The 19256-nt window shown below is 40.8% G+C and overlaps 1 protein-coding gene across 1 annotated transcript; it reads right to left on the bottom strand.

Moving 5' to 3' along the window:
• Positions 1-5689: 5689 nt before the first annotated feature.
• On the bottom strand, positions 5690-16986 carry MPC1 (mitochondrial pyruvate carrier 1). The gene is made up of 5 exons (XM_027686685.1): positions 16817-16986; positions 11822-11825; positions 9170-9266; positions 7461-7593; positions 5690-6688 (listed from the first exon to the last, which is right to left on the bottom strand). Exons 1-5 carry the CDS (start codon positions 16885-16887, stop codon positions 6670-6672), a joined length of 324 nt encoding a protein of 107 aa, XP_027542486.1. The 5' UTR covers positions 16888-16986; the 3' UTR covers positions 5690-6669.
• Positions 16987-19256: the final 2270 nt, after the last annotated feature.

Genomic DNA, 19256 nt, shown 5'->3' with positions numbered 1-19256 from the left:
GCATGTTACCCCAAGTCACAGGCCACTTGGTGACTTCATACACCTTCATGCTAATTGTTTCTGCTGTGACTCAAACCTTTCCAGATCAAATCGCCACTTCATTAGTGATACAAAGTCAACTCAATCATAGGTTTCACTGTTCCCCTGAGTACTTGGCAGGCAACTTGTAGCTAGGTGTGTTTGTGATTCACAGGAACGCTGTGAGCTACTGGTAAGCTTTGGAGGGAAAGCCTTTATTGGCTCATTGTGGCTGACACAGCACATGCAAGGAAGTACCAAACAGCCTTGTGAGCTCATCTCTGTGTGGCATCATACACTCAGATCAGGCAGCACAGACACTTGGTTAACTGAAACACTACTGGATACTAGATCTTTGAACCCATTTCTTACTAACAATAATCCGGCTGAGAGCTGATGCCAATGTTTACCAAGTTACAGTATAAGAAACACAAAGTAATAGAGAAATTACTGATCACACTGCTGGCTTTGTGCTTTTCTTCCAGGTGACTCACAGCATCAAGTTCATACAAAAATACCTTGTAATTGTTGCTTTGAATGGCTTCCCCATGAACAAATACAGTAATTGTTTTAGAATTTTAAGTGATCCTAAGGGCAAGGAGACATGGTATATCCAAATGTGTAAGACAGGAATGTTTGAGACAATCTTACTACTCCTTTGGCACTGCTACAAGTTAAAATCTGGAGATCTTTCTGTCTTTAAACTGTGATATCAGATTCAGGCAGACTGCAGTGACAGATTAGAGGAGCGTAGTATTTTGACTTGCCAGGAGACACCTTTAAGATTTCACACCACCACATTTCCTCTTTAAAGAATCATTTTCATCACTCAACACCACTCCGAGAAGGCATCCCTTCAGTTAATACATACCTTAGAACAACAAACATGATACAAAACTATTCCAACCAGCCTATAAATCAACACAGATTAAAGCAAATTACAGCGTGGTTCTCCTCTGAGTAAATTATGTGCTAAATGCCTTAAAAATTATTAAATGCTTTCAAAATTTTACGTGGCTTACTTTGTACCTTTACATTTTTCTAACACAGTGGACCAAATACAGCCACCATGTAAGTACTTGCAAGTGCTGCCGTAACTGACACTGCTTTCTCTTGCATCAAGAGGTTGGGCCAGTTATCCCCATACAATACTTTTCCTTAATGAGAAAGACATGCCCCAGATTTCAGATGAAATGAACAAGAGGAAAATTCCCAGCCTTGTCGCCATAGTTACTTGAAACCTACTATTAAAGAGGGTGGGAAAGGAGGGGGAAGGAGAAAAAAAATAGGAAAAGAAGAGAACAGTATCATGGTCAGGGTTAGGCATGTGATAAAGAGAGAGGCAATGATCTTGAAGGAGCAAGACCTCAGTGATGACACTCAGAGCAGGTTATCCAGGAAACATTCTGGCTGCTATTGAGTGGATTCTATGGACATTGGTTATTTATAAGTGGTTACCACAGTGACTGAATGCAATGCAGTGGTAGGTATTAGATCTGCAAAAACAGAAAGGAGTTGGGTGGAGGGAGACAGACTTACTTCTCTGTGATTAATTTAATAAAGAAATTGCCTCATTTTAAACATCAGACTGCTTCCTTTTTCAGTTTACAGAGACAGTAAAACTTGCAGCAATGCCTTGTTCCATTAGAATAAATTTTTTAGCCTCTGAGTAAGTTGAGAGCAGAAATTCTCCAGCTCTAAAGAAGCAGAACTGCAGATATATTACATTAGGCAGTTTGCACTGTTCTTCCCCAAATGCAGACAGGACCAACATATCTTGTGACACACAGGCTGAAAACCTAAGAGAGCTGGTAACTGTGCTTGTGAGTATTTTATATATTACCATTTTATATTATTGGTCTGTCACATCAGCATGATGTACAGACTGTACTGATTAAGAGCTTTGTGCTAAGTGATACAAAAGTATCACTCTAGTAGTTTTTTTGGTACTCATCTCTATCTCATCTTTTTATTCCTGCTCTTCTTGACTCCTTTCACATTCTTATAACTGGCATGTAAGCAGTAACACGTGTCTGCACCTGCAGCAGTGTAAAAGAGGTTCATGCACTCTGGAAACACACACAGTTGAAGTAAATACATTTGATAATTTGATGCTCTGTGTATTAGTTGGGCAATAATACAGTTTGTATCAGCGTTCATGTGAGAACCCAGGGAAGGCACTGGAGCAGTTGAATGAGTGGTCTGTCCTAATCTAGGATTCTGTTTTCTAAACACTCTACTTTTATGTCAAAACCTGCCTTGGTCCCAGGGAGAAAACTCTCCCTTTTTTGTGCCTTCTCTCAGTCTGTAAATTTACTGAGACTTTTTTTCCCCTTTTTCTGCCCACTTCTCTGCAGTGCTGTCCTTGCTCAGATGACACCACTGCACTTTGTACAGAGAACAAAAGATAACCCTCAATGCTATGAACAACTACATTTTACTAAGAATGTGTTTTCTCCGAGAGCTGCCAGGCTGTATTTGTAGCACTGTGGCACACCATACAGAAGTCACAGAAGCAAAATAAAAAAAAAAAAATAAAAATAAAGGAGAAAAGATATCATACATAGCAGCATAAGCTGAAATGACTATAAAGCATGAGACCGGTGTGGGAGGTTGAGCAAAATTCACTATCAGTAGGTGTTATTACACTCATTAAAGAATCCTTTTAAGTAATTTCTTCTCTTCTGACCCCACAATTATGGTTATTGCTTTCTGTCCATTAATTACCATGTTACCACATTTGAATCATAAATCATCAAGCTTCCAGATCAAGGACACTTAAATCTTGAAACAATAGAAGAGGTAGAAGCTACTTGAAAAATTGAGTCAAGAGATCTCAAGCTTAATCTGGGGAAAAAAGGGGGAAGACAGACAGACTGAGAGCTTAGCTGGTACTGTCTCCCACTTGAATTCCTAAAGGTGTTGCATTCCTTACCAGCAGTCTAGCAGCACTTGCCCAGAAAGGTGAGAAATTCTTTTCTGTCTGAAAACATGAAAGAAGACAACAGCTGTCCCTACAGCAGTAGCCACTGCAGCAAGAGAGGAAAGGCCACATGGTTCCCAGTCTTACTGCAGGGGAACAGAAGTAGTACACTCAAGACAGTGCCTGGGATCAGGGCAGCACAGATTTTAAGTGGCAGGACGTATCCTATAGCTGAAAGTTGTTTTTACTAAAGCAAGCTATGAAATTAAAACCAAATAGGTATTCCAGAATAACAGCTACTAGCAACAAGCCCTGCAATCTTATAAATCAAATGCAAATTCTAAGTTCTAATTTTGGATTATTACTAATCAGTGAAACTGTCATAGCCCCATTCCTTCATCCAATGCTACCTGACTGGGGTGAGGGATTAAAAAAAGGAAGCCATTAACTCCGTTAAGGTATTCAGACTCAAGAATATATAATCTCCCCCGTTTCTTTAAAATGTTCCTCTTTTTGGATTATGCCAAGCAGCCCCATCCCAAAATGGCCACATGCCAATGTGTTTCAGTGTTCTGTGCCAGAGGAGGAGGGTGCAGATTAATCACACCATTATTTATTGCAATAATTCCTCATTTCTCCTCCTTAAGGTGTCCCCTTGCTTCCAGCACCATTATTTAAACAAAGAAATGGTATGTGGAATGGATTGAAAAATAATGTTTTGAAGGACATATCATAGGCCACTTGATGGCACTCTGCCCATAAAACTGTTTTTGTCACTAGGCAGATTGTCAGTGGAAATTCACCCCAGACCAGATTCCCCATCCCAGATAGGGCTCTGTTCCTTCAAGTCCCATGAAAAATGCTTTGCTGCACCCTTCCCTAAGAAGTTTGTATGGACTGCAGGAAGCATCACTGGTTTAAAATCTGATCAAAGCAAGTTAGAGCCCACTTTCCACCTGCAATTCACTCTTGTACTAATCCAGTATGAAATAACTTGAGCCTTGTCACAGTGAATGAATAGGGGGAAGGAAGGAAGGAGAAAGCTGGAAGGAAATACATTAGAAAGTATGGTGCAACTACTAGCAAAATGAGAGAATAAACTCCTGTAAATAGTATTCCCTCCTCTGGAAATTAAGACAATCAGGAGCTAATGAACAGTGATCAAAACATCAGGTGAGGCTAGAGTACATCATATAATGCAAGCTTTACCCAAGAGCAGCCCAACACACTACATTTCATACCTATGAAGTTCAAACTCACCTGTAACTTATTTTCTCTCCAGCAATAATATAACATACTATAAGGTGCCAAGATAAGCAGTCATCCTTATCTGCTTGTGTCTCACTACTCACACAGAAGTGTAATGCTGCTTCTATTCCAGGAGATAGGGAGGGAGGAGGCAGAGAAAATGATACTTTTGTGACAAGCAAGCAGTACTGAAGAGGCAGCTCTATGCACTAGCTTTTCTAAAGCAAAAAGTAGCAGTCAGTACTAGTTTTACTCATCCAGCAGACATGCCCTATAACCCTCTTTCTTGTATGCCCATAAACAAAGTATTGCCATAATGCAGCTGAGAGCACAGTAGAATTAGACCAAGTGGTAACTGACCATCTTATATTTGCTAGAAGATAATATGTAATATTGACTTATCTGCATAGGGAGAGCAAATCAGAGCTCAAATCAGTCCAGCAGTTTAATTACCTAGGTAGCCTCATCTCCTTGGATGGTAAGATTGATGGAGAGATAGACAACGGGTTAGCAAAGGCACATAGTGCTTTCAGACTCCATAAAAGAGTTTGGCAAAATAAACACTTGAAGAAAAGTACCAAGATCAGTGTTTACAGAGCCATTGTGCTGTCTACTCTCTTATATGGATCTGAATCATGGGTCATCTACCACCACCACCTGTGACTCTTAGAACGCTTCCATCAACGCTGCCTCCGTACAATCCTAAACATCCACTGGTCAGATTATGTGACTAACACACCTGTTCTAGAACAAGCAGCAGTCACAAGTATTGAGGCCCTGTTGCTGAGAACACAGCTGCCCTGGGCAGGGCACATCTCAAGGATGAAGGACCATTGCCTCCCTAAGATCTTGCTTTATGGTGAACTTGCCACTGGCTGCCGCATGAGAGAAGCCCCGAAGAGAAGATATAAGGACTCCCTGAAACAACATCTCAGCCTTGGCCATATTGATCAACATAACTGGTCTACTCTGGCCTCCAATCGGGAGGTCTGGAGACACACTATCTTGAACACCACTGATGCTTTTGAGAAAGCACGCAGGATCACTCTTGAGGAGAAAAGACAACGCAGAAAGAATTGTGTCTTGCAGAAAACACCACCTAAGGAGTCCCTTCTGCTGTGCCTTTTGCAACCAGACGTGTCTATCTCGTATTGGCCTTTTTAGCCACCAGCGCGTTTGTAACAAACGTCGGTAGAGCCCTTCCCAAATCTTCATTCGCGAAGCCTAGCCATGATAGTGAGAGCTCTGAATTCAACCCTGCCTATCACAGCAGGAAGTTGTCTCAGCATCAGTCTGACTCAAGAACCCACATCCTCTTCTCCTTGCAAGGGAAAAGAAGTGCTAGGTATTAGGATCCAGAGAACGCTTACCTAAACTCAGTATATATCATTTACTTTTTGAGTCTGTTTTTGCTTCATGCTGTTACAGTAATAAAGTGACACTCCATACTAAAATTTCACTTTAGGATCTGGTATCACAATATGAAAACCAAAACTTTTCCAAGTGTTCAAGAGATTTATTGCCATTTGGAACATGTTTATTGTTCAAAAACACTGCACTGAAAAAAATCTGTAACGTACATTCCTTGTCATTTTTATCTTTACAGCAATGTAACTTTCAGGCAGGTCATGCAGAAAAACCCCTCTCACAATGAAGTCAAAAACTACTGAAAGGCACTTTGTGTCCTTCAGATCTTAGACTCCAAACACACTAAGTTTTTGCCTGTGTAAGGATTACATACATCTAGAACAACTCAAACAGTAGGGAAAAAATCAAATCCATTTAGAACTTCTCAAAGAATAGTATCAAACTTTGTTGCCTTCCTTCATTCAGTGCTATGCTGTTGTTTTTCCAAGCCTTCTTTAAATAATGTGAGACTTAAAAATGTATGTTAATAAAGTCTCTTACTCAGACAAGGCATGCAGTAAGGGAAGAGGGATGGCTGGTCGCTTCCAGGCTGCCTATCTACACATTTGTTCTTGTAGATCAGCAAGCCACTGCTCAAGTTAAAAAAAAAGAGACAGAATAGGAATGAATGCATTCAAGTTAAATGGCTTTTAAGAATATGTTAATACATAGAACAATGATACCACCTACAGTTCTGTTTACTGACCTCTGTTCGTGTTGATTTGAAAACTCGTTTTGTCAAACCATCATGGGCCACTTTTGTAGACTGTTAGAAAAAAAGTTGGTTTTCAAATATTGCGTGTTATTTGGCTGAGTTGACATTTTATTAAAAGGGTAGTTATTAAGGATCTGTAAGGCAGCAAAAATTTAAATGTAATGGTTTACATTGCTGAATAGTACTTTTTAAAAGGCAAGATAAAAAAATTAGTAGAAGAATTCTTGGTGGGGTCGTATTCATAATAGGTGTTTCTGTTTTATCCCCACTGTAATTGTCACAGCAACTGTAGATGGCAAGTCTTCCTTGGTTGTAATTCAGGATGAATACATTCCCTGGCTTATTTCAAGTTACATATTTAGTTCTTTTTCTCCAGCCTGCCAAAAGAAGAACAGCTTTTGTAAGAGTGAATACTGAATAACAATGGTTATAAAAAAATAAATCTGAACTTACAGTAAAACTCCATTATGAATGAAGGACATTGGCCAGTGATTTACACAAAGGCAAGTTCACTTGCAGTTTTCCTTAGTCTCATTGTTTAATTTATAGTTCAAGAGTTTTCTTCCTCCCATTGCTCCACATCAATTACTTGGAGCAGAAAAGAGAAAAGTCATAATCCTGACTCATCAGGATTGCTCGGGCCAGTGTCTGCACTATTTGCTACGCGATGAGGGCGTGAGACTGATTGCAGTCTGTTCCCCAGTCACATCGGTTGGATTTACCTCACATATAGAACGGTCAACTCTGAGAGGTTTTGCTCAGTTTCTCTTTCAGACATACAACTCCTTCACAGTTCTATGGATGTTTCCATCTCAGGAATTAGTTACCAAGACGGACACATGCAGACTCATCAACATAATGCATGAAACAACCCCCAAAATAGCCAGCATCTGCTGAAAGCCCTGTCTACATCCACCCATGACCATGAGGGCTTCCTGCCTTTTCTATGTGCACACCTCAGACAGTTCAAAGGAGGTGCAAGGTAACAAGTTCAGCCTACTGACAAGCTTATTAATATGTTTGCAAAAGGTAATAAAGTTAAAACAAGTTCAGAAACCATGCAGAGGTTTGCACCATGGTTAAAAACCACTAACAGGGTATTACAGGAGTCATCAGTTTATGACTTTAAAATGTCAAAGTGCGACTTGCCTGTATTTGATCAGTCGTCCTCCTTGAATAAGTTGTGCGACTTCATTAGTCAAGTGGCATGCAAAAAGAAGCCAGTTCCTTGGCTGCACTTTGTAGGCAAATCTCATGAAAGCCAAAGAGTAACAACACAGTGCTGCAAAAGATAACAGATATTGTTAATAGATTGTAAATATCTGCATTTTACTGAGGTATAATTTTCCTATTAGTGGAACGTACTGACAAGTAGAACATTTCTCGCTGCTTTTAAGTTTTCCAATAGTCCTACAAATATGTCCACTTTGAGGATCCAATGCAAGCAAAGATACAACGCTGCTTATTTCTCTACAGGGCTACAGCTTCCCCAAAAAATGTATTTTGCTGATACACTATCGTGTGATGAAACTGAAGTCTTTTTAGTTTATTGCCTAAACTATCTCAGCCAGAAAATAAGAATTAATCCCAATGAGACGTGGCCTGTCCTAGAAATTGTCAGAGTACTTGTATAAGACCAAGTATTTTTAAAGATACAATTATTTAAATACGGTTTTTGCTGGCAACATATTAAAATGGACTTTAAGAGAAGGAGGTTTCCATCTCCAGGAAATCATGAACATTCAGAAGTGTGAAGCTTTGTTACCTGCTTTCCAGAAAGATGAGAAATTATTTTAATCTGTTCTTCTATCATAATTACATTTAAATACAGCAAATTACAACCCAAGAATTCACTAGATTTGTGAAGCTCTGACAGGCTTGAATTAAAAAAAGATTATTTGTGTACATACCACACTAAATGTACTTGCAAAAATTAAAGTGTCTCAACTTTGCTGAGCTGAGTAGCTGCCACCAAAATGTTATTTGCAAAACAGTTTCACTCTACTGGAGACTATTTAAAGTAGTCTTCTGTCTCAAGGAAGCTGACTAAGAGACTGAATTACTCTAAGCAGAGCCTAATGATGATGAGGCTATAAATTATCTTAAACCAAAGGTTTTTGCTTGTGGGAAGAAAAATTACTCAGAATTAAGTTATTAAGTTAGTTAAGGAAGAGACATAATGCCAAAGTTAAGCTAATAAATTAAAGCTACCAGATTTCTGATTCTAGAAAAGAATTTGACTATAAAATAGAAACAGCCATCTAGCCAAAACCTATACATGTTCCAGGGAAAAGTTGAAAAAAAATATTGCTCAGGCATTTAAAAATAATTTCTCATTTAAAAATAATCTCTCATTTAGAGTCACATTAGCCTTTCATAGGCAACTGCTTTACAAGAAGTTAAGATCTGCTTTGCTGCTTCTTGCGCCCTGCTGATCAAGCATTACCATTTCTTCACTTGGTCAGTGTTGGTAAATATTTAAATATTTAAACCAACCACAAAGCATCATTGCTCTTTATACAAAGAATAAAACTGGGTAAAAAAATACATTTTAACAAGTGTGTGTACAAGATAACAAGAATTATACTTTAGAAGACAGTCTGGTGATAAAAACTGTTAGAGCTTAAGATCTGCCTCCCTTTCCCCTCCTGAATAACTGGAAAGCTCTTTGAAAGAGAGCTCTGCAGCTTCTCAGTACCTCAATTCAAGTGGCTTCTGAAGTCATACAACAAGATATTTGATATCTACCCTTGCTTTGATCACAAGTTTGCAGACAAGTGATAATATATCACTGCTTGAAAGACAGAAACTGTGTTCTTCAGTCAGTTTACTAACAAGAAATTTGTCTCTGGTCTTACCAAATGTCATTCGGCCACTAACGATTTCTGGTGATTTCTTCATGTCATTAATAGCAGCAACAGGAAGTCCCCAGTTGGCAACTGGCCCCCAAAAGTGCTGTAAAGAGGGAAAACAAAAAAGTTAAATAAAATCAAAGACCTCTGGCAGTATTCTTACAGTTTTCCTTAGCCACACAAAGCTTCAGGGGACAGGGTTACAGATAAAATTTTCACAAAATGACAGGGACTACTTTTGATGTAAGAGAGAAAAACTAAACCCTTCTTTCAGTGGGATCTAGTCTTCAGAAAGGAAGGAAAAGGAACCTACTCTGAATATTCTTGCAAACTGGAGAAGAGCTACTGTAAAGTCATTGAAATGGAGTTTTGTGTAATTATAGCTCAGCAGTCATTACAAAGCCTGATTGGCATTGTCATATAATAACCTCAGATTTACAGCTCACTTCTGTGCAGAGACTTAGCATTTATCTCTTTCAAATAAGACTCCTCAAAAATATAATGAAAATACAAGGACTTGCTGAAATGAAGAACTGAAACCATTTTCACATTATGATGAGGATGAAGAAATGCTCAGCAAGCATCTTCTTATGAGAGTTAACACCCTCTCTTGGAAAGAGCAGGGCCATGCAACCAAACCAAACTGTTACCCCGAGCTTCATCTGCAATTGCTCAAACAACTTAGTGATTATTTAAAACTCAGTGATTTGACACATGCAATAGTAGAGCAGGTAGCTACAGGTGTGTACACCCAGAGAAGAACCAGAGACAAGAAGTGGAAAGAATCAAGCCAGAAAAACCAACAAGAGTTCCATTTGGTGGGTATTATCTAAAAGACTCTGAACTGAGAAAAATAGTGTCATAAGTCCAATTTCCACTACCATTATGAGTAACAAGGCTTCACTAGAATTCTTTCCACGGAAGATGCACACAGCATTTGCATCAGGTTCTTCTAATGGGAAACTAAGGATTCTCAAGAGTGACTTGGACAGATATGGTAAAAGAGATGCACTTTGCAAGAAAAAGCTTTGTAGATACCAGATGTATCCATTCTTTTGACACTTTCTCTAACTGCAACATGTTCAATGATTTGGAATTATAAGGGGATATTTAAATTTCTTGCAATTTTAATTACAAGATGCTCTTGCCAGTTTGGATACTGGCTTGTAATACTACAGTAAGATTGAAAGCCACACTTGCTTCCTGCAGATTTGGGTTGCAATACAAGAAAGTTAACTACAAAAAGTATAGAAAAAAGTGGGTTTAAGTTAGACATGCTGTTTTGATAGTTGAACCTTAGCACAATATGCAAAACAATGCAGTATTTCTGCAAGTGTCTACAGAATGTGCAATAGTCCAAACTCAGATTTATAACAACAGTATTCTGAAGAATGCAATAAATGCATTTGTTTACTATATTCCTACTGATGGGAAAATTGACATCTGCAATGGTTAAAGCCTCTCAAGCACATCAGAGGTAACATGGCATAACTGAGAAGAGTCGCATGGCTACATGGTATTTACCCTGTACAGCCATATGTACCTATAATGCCACTTACACACAAGATATGTACATTCACAGAAAATGAAGTCAGCAGGACACAAAATATTGATTTAGAGGTTTTAATGTAGCCATTTAAATTGTTTTAAAGGACAACGAGACGACCAGAAAACAAACAACTAGTCATAACCATGATTATTTGCCCAGTGATGCAGCAGGCCAACTTGTTTTATCAACACCACACTAAAGTAGACTGCAGACTCTAAGTGATGAGGTACTACATGTACTTGGTGAGGTTTTTAAAGACATTTCAGGAGTCTCATTTAAACAACTGTTTCAGAAAATTAAGCTTGATTTTTTTTTAAATCTATGAAACATTTACAGCTTTAAGGATCTTAGTGATGACCTCTGTTTTGAAAAGTAAGTCATCTTGGCATTTTTTCTGAATCAACTGCCATTAGAACATAACCAAATAATACACTATAAACTATGAACCCCTCAAGTCAGGCTGCACAAGCTGAAGAACCATCAATTCACATCCCAAAGTGCTGCAGCAGTAGCTTTCCTATGCTGACCAGGGAATTAGATTTGGAACTTTCTCACTTGAGATGGCTCTCTAGTTTTAAGTGCCTTCAGGCTAGCACCTCTTGGAAGTTTCCACACACAGAATTAAACTACACCTATACACTTTGTCTTTTGTCTGTGTAGAAGAGCAAGTCTTCCATAATATTATGACACAGTATAACAGGCATAAAATACCCACTCACAGTTTTCAGGAGCAAATTGAAAGGCTCAAGGACAGAAGAGTCTCTAATTAGAGTTATACTGTCTGGCATAAAGGCCAATAAAGATAAGCCAGGTAGTTTGGTCATGTACCAGTATTGTTATGTAAAAGAATGAGTTACAGACTGCTCTGATGTCCTTAGCAAAGAGTATTAAAAAAATGAAACTCTTTTAACTGAAGGCATTCTGAAGGAGCTAACATTTGGACACCTTAATCTCAGACTTGCAATTAAATGTTACTAGTGCATCACTCCTGGAGGTTTGTAGGATGCTCTTCTGGTGCAGACAAGGGCTTATCAGTGCTGAGGCAAAAAGACAGCAAGTTACTGAAGTTATGAAGAATGTGAAAACAGAAATCCCCTCCCTTTTCTTACCGTACTGTTAAAGTGCACCATCATTGTTTTCCATTCAAAAAGCACATGGAAAAAAGAAGAAAAAAATGTTAGTTTCTTTCATAATCTCCATAGAGAGCAGTGTACAACAAATAGAAGATAGGAACAAGTCAGGAAGCTGTCATGGCATAAACTTTGATTACTGTATTAGTATTTAAAAAATTCCATTTCCCTCAAGAGCTGTTATTGTGACAAGTGTTTGCTGCACTCTTTTTTCTAGCAACATAAAATCCCATTATAGCCTGTGGAAGACATCCAAGATCCCACCCCAACTAGTTTTAAAGGATGCCAAAGACCATCAAGCTTTGTCATGACAAAGCTAAACAGCTAAAATTCCTCAGTGAATGCTTTGAAGTCACTTGGAATTCTTTGTATACGTATGTAAGTAGGTCAAACCAAAGATTGCCAGAGATCTTACTGTCACTAGGTTTAGGCCAACTGTGGCTGTACCAAACATGAGCTATAACACATTTCCACTGATCTAACATGCAATTACACTTTGGTCACGTGTGGGGTTCATTTAAGCGATCATCTAGGTACTAAGTTATGTAATAACAATGATCTATGCATGAAAGTTGGATTACAGCATATATTTAAGATTGTTTGTTACTCAACCTTCTAAAATGCTTCAGAACTTTTAAGCACCTTCTTTCTAACAAAGATACTGATAGGACTTAGTTCTAAGTTATGACTTATAAGAACCAGGTAACAGGTAGGGTAGTAGAAAGCCTACCACTGTCCTGAGCTGCCGAACATTTTGTAACCATCACTTCCCTCACACTGATTTCCATCTTCTTAGAGTATTATTTTATAAATAGCTATGGTAAGGGAACAGTCAGGTCTACTGAGGAAATCACACTGGATGTGCATTTCAGTGAGTCTTTGTTAACAAGCCACAGACTGGTTCAAGGTACTTTCTTAGGATGCCCTTGACTAGTCTAACCGCTTGTTTTGTGTTTTCTTTTTACCTGATCTGCAATAGTTTATTGCAGTTCACAAGACAAGTGCATACTTACATTTTTTTCACAAAACCCTAACTAAACAAGTTCAGGTGTGTCTTCTGGCACAATGTTTTTGTACCAACAGAAGTCAGCCTTAGTTTTGAAAGTGGAAGTTGTTTTCAGGGAGGTGAAAGCCTAAAATAGAATCAAACTGATGCTATTTCAACAGAGCAGGCAGCTCTGGCTAAGGTCTTGCAAGGTTGTCCTCGCAATCACGAGACTGGAACAGTTATTATACTCCTAGAAGAGGGCAAATCAAGGGCATATAGACTCTTTCAGAGGCAAGCATCCAGCCCCAAAACTCTGCAGCCAGTAGAGCAGCAACAAATGCATCATATCCAACAGTAAGGATACTGCAGTATGTGCATACATCTATTTCTGAAGTGACTCTATTCTAAACTAGTTTCCAAGAACTTTAAGTATTACATTCAATCTGTTGACAAAGAAAACATTGTACTAATATTTCCAGAACTGTGGACAGCAATTTTTGGATTTACTCACTCAGTTTCCAAGTGTCAGCTTTCTGTATAAGTGTCTGGACATCACAAGAGCTGATCAATACCTTATATTGATACCACAGTTCATTCCAAAAAGGCTATAGTGGGGAAGATGTATTTTTCAAAGATTTCTGCATATATTTTCCTTATACTGACAATGAGGATATTAATAGACCAGAGATCATTCAGCAAATACAGGTGAATTGTCACTATTTGTTTCCCCCGCACTGTCATTCCCTGAGCGGAAGGGGTACGACCCTTCTGCAAAAGAGTTAAGATTGTTCAGTTCTTAGAGCACAAAGACAAGCAGACATCGAGTCTTTCAGCTTCTAGCACAGACCAGAGAGGATGGGCTTTTTTAAAGTTCTTATGTTCTCATGTTTACAAATTTACTAATGAGAACTGAAGATTAGCTAATTCTAGTTATATTACTGATGCTAATTCTTCTGAAGTTCATTTCAATTAAAAGAGAGCTTACATAACAAAGTGCTCAGGGTTTACAAGGAATGAACTATTTCAGAGCCCTCTACATTAACAGTCACTACATTTGCATTACTGCTGAGTCATCATGAAAAGACATTTCAGAAGTGCCCCAGAAGACTGCACTCTCCATGCTTATTTTTCTATTACCAGATTTTGGGACTCCTTATGTATAATTCAGGCTTCCACCACAAGAAAAGGAAGGTTGTCTAGAATAACCTATATGTCTTCTCTCTCAGAAGAGGAGGGAAGCTGTTTTACTGGATGTTTTTCAGAAGATGTTGGTTTAAATCAATAGAATAAGAAGTAAGAGGATGCTGTTGCCTACTATTAGTGGCTTAGGTAATACAACTCTAGTGACAGATTCCATTTTTAGGATCTTTAGAAAAAATGCAACTTCAAGTTCATACTATATAGAGCTACCAAGCTTTCATATCCTAATCAGCTAGTTTTAAATTAACATTACTGCTGCATTTGACAAGAAGCAGGAAAAGTCTACCTACAGCTTACGTTTTTACTGTGCTCTTTTTAAAGCACTATGACATGGTTAGGGGAAATTTATATTTATATGATTTACAGTCATCACTTGAGAAAAGCCAGATGTGATACTGGCAGAACAATTAATTATTAATGACAGTTTTAAAAGCAATTTTTCTTGTTTCCTTATGCAGGATCCAAAGGCAACCCATAATATAATGCAACTCTAATGCCAGATATATCCACCTGAAAAAAGTAGCATGCATTCATTACGCTTGCTCTCATTTTTTGAAGTTGTGAAGCTGAAGCTACGTATTCCAATAGTTGTCTGCAAGTTTTGATTGCCCCAAACTATAATAATTAAGCACTTAATTCCACCACTTTGGGTAACTTCAGTTATTCTATTGAGAGTCGAGCAATTCAAAGCACAACAGTGGTATTCCAAACAATACTTCAAATTATTTCCCACAAACAAGCAGTGATTAGATGGTGATTTTCTGAAGAGACACCACAGTCTCAGAGCTTTGAGAAAACTTCTCCTCTATGTGCAAAGAAAGAAGGGAATTTTCCTCAGGATAGAGTCCTGTAGCCTGGGGAATCAATAATCTTCAGGAAGAAATGCAAAGAGTTAACTCTCCATTTCTTCTATGGAGAAGACAGACAGACTTTTATTGACAGTTATCTAAATTTTCCACTCAACATGAAGACATAAAAGATGCTGAAAGGCCACACCAGATGGAGCAACTGACTTTCGCCCTTCATGACACACCCAGTAATAGAATTAAAAATTAAGCAAGTATCTTTGTACATAACAAGGCATAACGCATTCCACAAAGGTAGAATCATGTGGAATGCTCTTTTTCTTTTTTACAATACAGTCTTATTTATATAGCTTGTTTGAAGACTAGTGAAATACATCCGAAAAGGGTTTTTTTCAAAAATCTTCTCAGTCTTTGGTGAGGAAATAGATCCTTCCACTAACTGCTGCGGCATTATAAAGCAGCTGTTATCTCTTCTAGATTTTTGTTTGTTTTTCTAATTATGAAGCACACCACTGTTCTAATGGCCATTTATATAATTGATAGGAATCCTGCTACAATTAAATAAATATTAACATTAACATGCATCTATCAAGCTTACATAATATCCTGAAGACTTTCAGAAGGAATCACAGAAGCCTGCTCTGGACCGTCTTCATTTTGCTTCAAGTATGTTCTCTTCCATCTCATATTTTACTCATCTTTTTGCCCCACTGTTTCTGTGGATCTTGATTTTGTGAATGCCAAACAAACACTCTACTTCAAATCATAGAATGGTTTGGGTTGGAAGGGACCTTAAAGATCATCTAGGTCCAACCCCCTGCCATGGGCCAGGTCACCTTTCACCAGACAGGTTGCTCAAAGCCCCGTCCAGCCTGGCTTTGAACACTTCCAGGGATGGGGAGTCCACAATCTCTTTGGGCAACTTGTTCCAGTGCCTCACTACCCTCACAGTAAACAATTTCTTCCTAATATCTAATAAAAATCTACCCTCCTTAAGCTTAAGGCCTTACTATCCCTCTTCCACGCAGGCTTACACCATCTCCTGCTGCTTTAACCAAGGCTCCATTTCTCAGATAAACAGATGCCCTCCTACATGCTTGCTCAACACCAAACACTGGTTGCAATAGATGTAGGTAAAACAGTAAGCAACAGCTATAGCAAAAGGTTGCCCAACCACCTTTATTAGAAATATCCATTTTCATTTGTTTAGTTTTGTCCAACAGCCTGTTAGCCAGAGACTACTCGAGACTGCTCCTGTACAGTGGTTCAACCAGATTTAAGTGTGCTGCAATTGTTCTTTAAGACAGGCTTGTGATTTCAGTTCAAGGTGCCATACCCCTTACAACGGCACGCAAGGTGAAGCTTGACAAAAGGGAGCTGTGTGGGAGGCGACTTAAGCCACGTTCCCATGACACTGGGGCTCTAACAAGCCTCTGAAAGGAAGAAGCAACTTATACATACTCGGACATCTAAATAAGCGGTCTTCAGACTGCACCTGTGACCAAACTCGCTTCTGCCCACAGCAGACTCCGGCTCTTTGTGCCCCTGTCTCGGACAGCGGTCACACTGTCCCGGCCCCGGGCTCCCTCTCCGAGTGGGGCGGCAGCTCCGCACCGCCGCGGCCGCCCGCTGTCACCGACGGCACAGGGAAGGTCACGGAGGGCCGCAGCTGCCGCGGCAGCTTCAAACTGCGCCGCGTCGCTTCAAGGTCAAGCCCGGTTTTCCAGGGACGGGGCGGGACACGACAGCCCCGACCGCCCCCTGGGGCCGCGCTGACGACGGGCGCGACACCTTCAGGCCGGGCTGCTGCTGCCTCCTCCCGGCGCCCACCCGGCGAGGGCGAGCCCCGCGGAGGTCAAATGGCACCCCGAGGCTGCGGGGGGCTGGGGAGGTCGGGGAAGGGACGCTGATTGCTGCCGCCGGGGCGGGGCAGAGCAGGGCGACGGGCGCGGCGACGACACCCCCCCGCGCCGCGCTCACCTCATCAGGTAGTCCCTGAACTCCTTGCTGCGCACATAGTCCACGGCCTTGCGGCCCAACGCCCCCGCCATGGCGCCCTCAGCACGGCGCTCTCGCCCGGCCCGGCCGCCTCTCCCCGCGCTGTCGCCGCCGCCGGTGACAAGTGCCCCGTGCACCGCCCGCCCCCCGCTTTACGGCAGCGCGCGCCACCACCCCGCCCGTCACCGCGGCGCTCTCGCCGCCCATTGGCTGCGGCGGCCCCGCCCCCCGCGCGCGCCCGGCCCGGGCAGAAAGGTGGTCGTGGGCAGGGGGAAAGGCAGCGTGCCGTAAAGCAGCGCTGCAGCAGGAGGGGGAAGCCGTCGCACAGTGCGTCCAGGACGGGTCTCCGTGGGCCGCGCCGCCGGCATTCCTCCGCATCCCACAGGGAACGGTCGCGCGGCGGCTTCCCGGGCCACCATTGGCTGCGGGGCTGCGGCAGATGGCTGCCTATTGGCGCGCCCCGCCCCTCGGCGTGTGGCTCCGCCCCCGCAGTGGCGCGTGTCAGGGGCGTGGGAGAGGTGTGGGGAAAGCCCGCAGCATGGGCAGGGGCTGCCCGGGGAGTGGTGGAGTCTCCCTCTCTGGAGACATTCAAAACCCACCTGGACGCGTTCCTGTGTCACCTGCTCCGGGTGACCCTGCCTTGGTAGGGGGGCTGGACTAGGTGATCTCCAGAGTCACTTCCAACTCTAGCAATTCCTTCATTCTGTGATAATTTCTTCCGTTATTTTACGTGTAATGGTCTAAGATTCCTTCCCTCACCAGCACTTTCTATTTCATACCTGAGCAGAGGTTGCTTACATAGAAGTGAAGATAAACTCTAACCCTGCTAATACTGTCTCCATAAAATTTGGGCCATACAAATAAATACCTTTATGTGCATTACTTCTTTTATCTTTGACTGGTGCACTAGAGATAGTGAAAATGGATGTTTATCTCCTCTGCTTTCCAAAGGCTTGCAGCCTTAGTTTCTGCAGTCTAGAACTGGGCTGAGAGTGCAGCCTGGGGCATGCCTAAGCTCTGCAAGAAGCCCTGGAGGCCCTGGCTGCTTCATTTCCTTCTGCTTCCCTCTTCCCTGCAGGATCTCTGGTTAAAAAAACCCAAACCAATAACAACAACAATAACAACAAAAACCAAAACCCCACCCAAAACCAAAACCACCCACCAAAAAAACTGAGAAAAAAATGCTCTTCATCCTTCTCCTCCCGTTGCTTGCTCAGAGAACAGCAGGTTTTAGGAAAAGCATTGGGTATCATCTCCTTTTTCTATATATATGATATGACATGCATATGACATGACACCCCAAAACCACCCCTGGCTTTGCTGAGTGTGAGGAAGAGTTTTAATCTCAAAGCCAAAATGTAGCCCAACATATTTCTGTGGACTATTTAGACTCCTATTCAAAAGCAGCAATGTGCATCTGAATGAGGTCTCAAAGAATCGTTTATTCTAGTTGATCCGACATGCACTGACAGAAGGAAGGTCTATGGAAATCAGTTCTGTATATTTGAACAAAAATCTCATGTGGTGGAATTCCACATACCCTATATGTCCAGGCTCAGTTGTTAATGTTACAGCTACTGTTATAGCATACATTTTTAGCCTTGCAGAATAAGGCTAAAAATGTAGTCTTATTCTCCTTCACTGAAAATTTGTAATTTTTTTTCTTTCTTAACTCTATGTATGGAGCAAAAAAAAAAAAAAAGAAAAAAGAGTGTGTTTGCATTGGAAGTAGTTGTTCTTAGTCTTTCTTCCTGGAGTAAACAAATTCTTTCAGCCTTTTTCCAGAGGCTGTGCCTTTAAAGTCTTTTAACCTTTTGTATTTACAGCTTTCTTAAGGCATAGCCAAGGGTCAGCATGTCTCAGTCAAAGCCTCACCAGCAGTGCAGTACCCTTCTCCAATTTTGAAAGTATCCCACTTTTTAAAGTAGTTAATGGAAAAATCATTAACTAGAGACGTACCCAGAAGGAAGCAGTCCCACATGACAGGCTCTACCAGTTACACAACAAAACCATCTAGCAAGGATTTGAAGTTTGCTTTTGTTCTGTATGTATTTACAGTGCTTTTATTTCCATACTGGTTTTTAGGTTTCTTATAAGGATGTCAAAGTCCATACAAAAGACTCCCTTAATTTGTCTTATTCGTAGCTTTTCTTTTACCCCCTTTAGCCTGTTCAATAGAGAAAATAAATTTGATTTGAGGTGAGTGAGATTAGCTCAGTTGGTTAGAGCTTGGTCAAGGGTTCAATCCCTGTATGGGCCATTCACTTAAGCATTGGACTTTATGATCCTTGTGAGTGCCTTCCAGCTCAGAATATTCTGTGATTCTGAGTTGCTCTTGACAAGTCCAGGTGTATTTTTAAGCATGTTCTTCCCTGAGCGAACATTAACTGCTAGCTTAATAAATTATTTCAGCTGGGGTTTT

Source organism: Neopelma chrysocephalum, unplaced genomic scaffold, assembly GCF_003984885.1.
Source record: "Neopelma chrysocephalum unplaced genomic scaffold, ASM398488v2 Primary Assembly neopelma1_23, whole genome shotgun sequence".
NCBI classification, from domain to species: Eukaryota; Metazoa; Chordata; class Aves; order Passeriformes; family Pipridae; genus Neopelma; species Neopelma chrysocephalum.
The sequence above is the reverse complement of the archived record's forward strand: the minus strand, read 5'-3'. Positions and strand labels throughout refer to the sequence as shown.

Bases quoted from the DNA above. Each gene is read 5' to 3' on its own strand.
- MPC1 (XM_027686685.1), bottom strand. From the start codon at position 16,887: ATGGCGGGGGCGTTGGGCCGCAAGGCCGTGGACTATGTGCGCAGCAAG. The intron at 7,594-9,169 runs GTAAGACCAGAG...TATCTTTTGCAG, and splicing joins TAGTGGCCGAATGACATTTG to CACTGTGTTGTTACTCTTTG.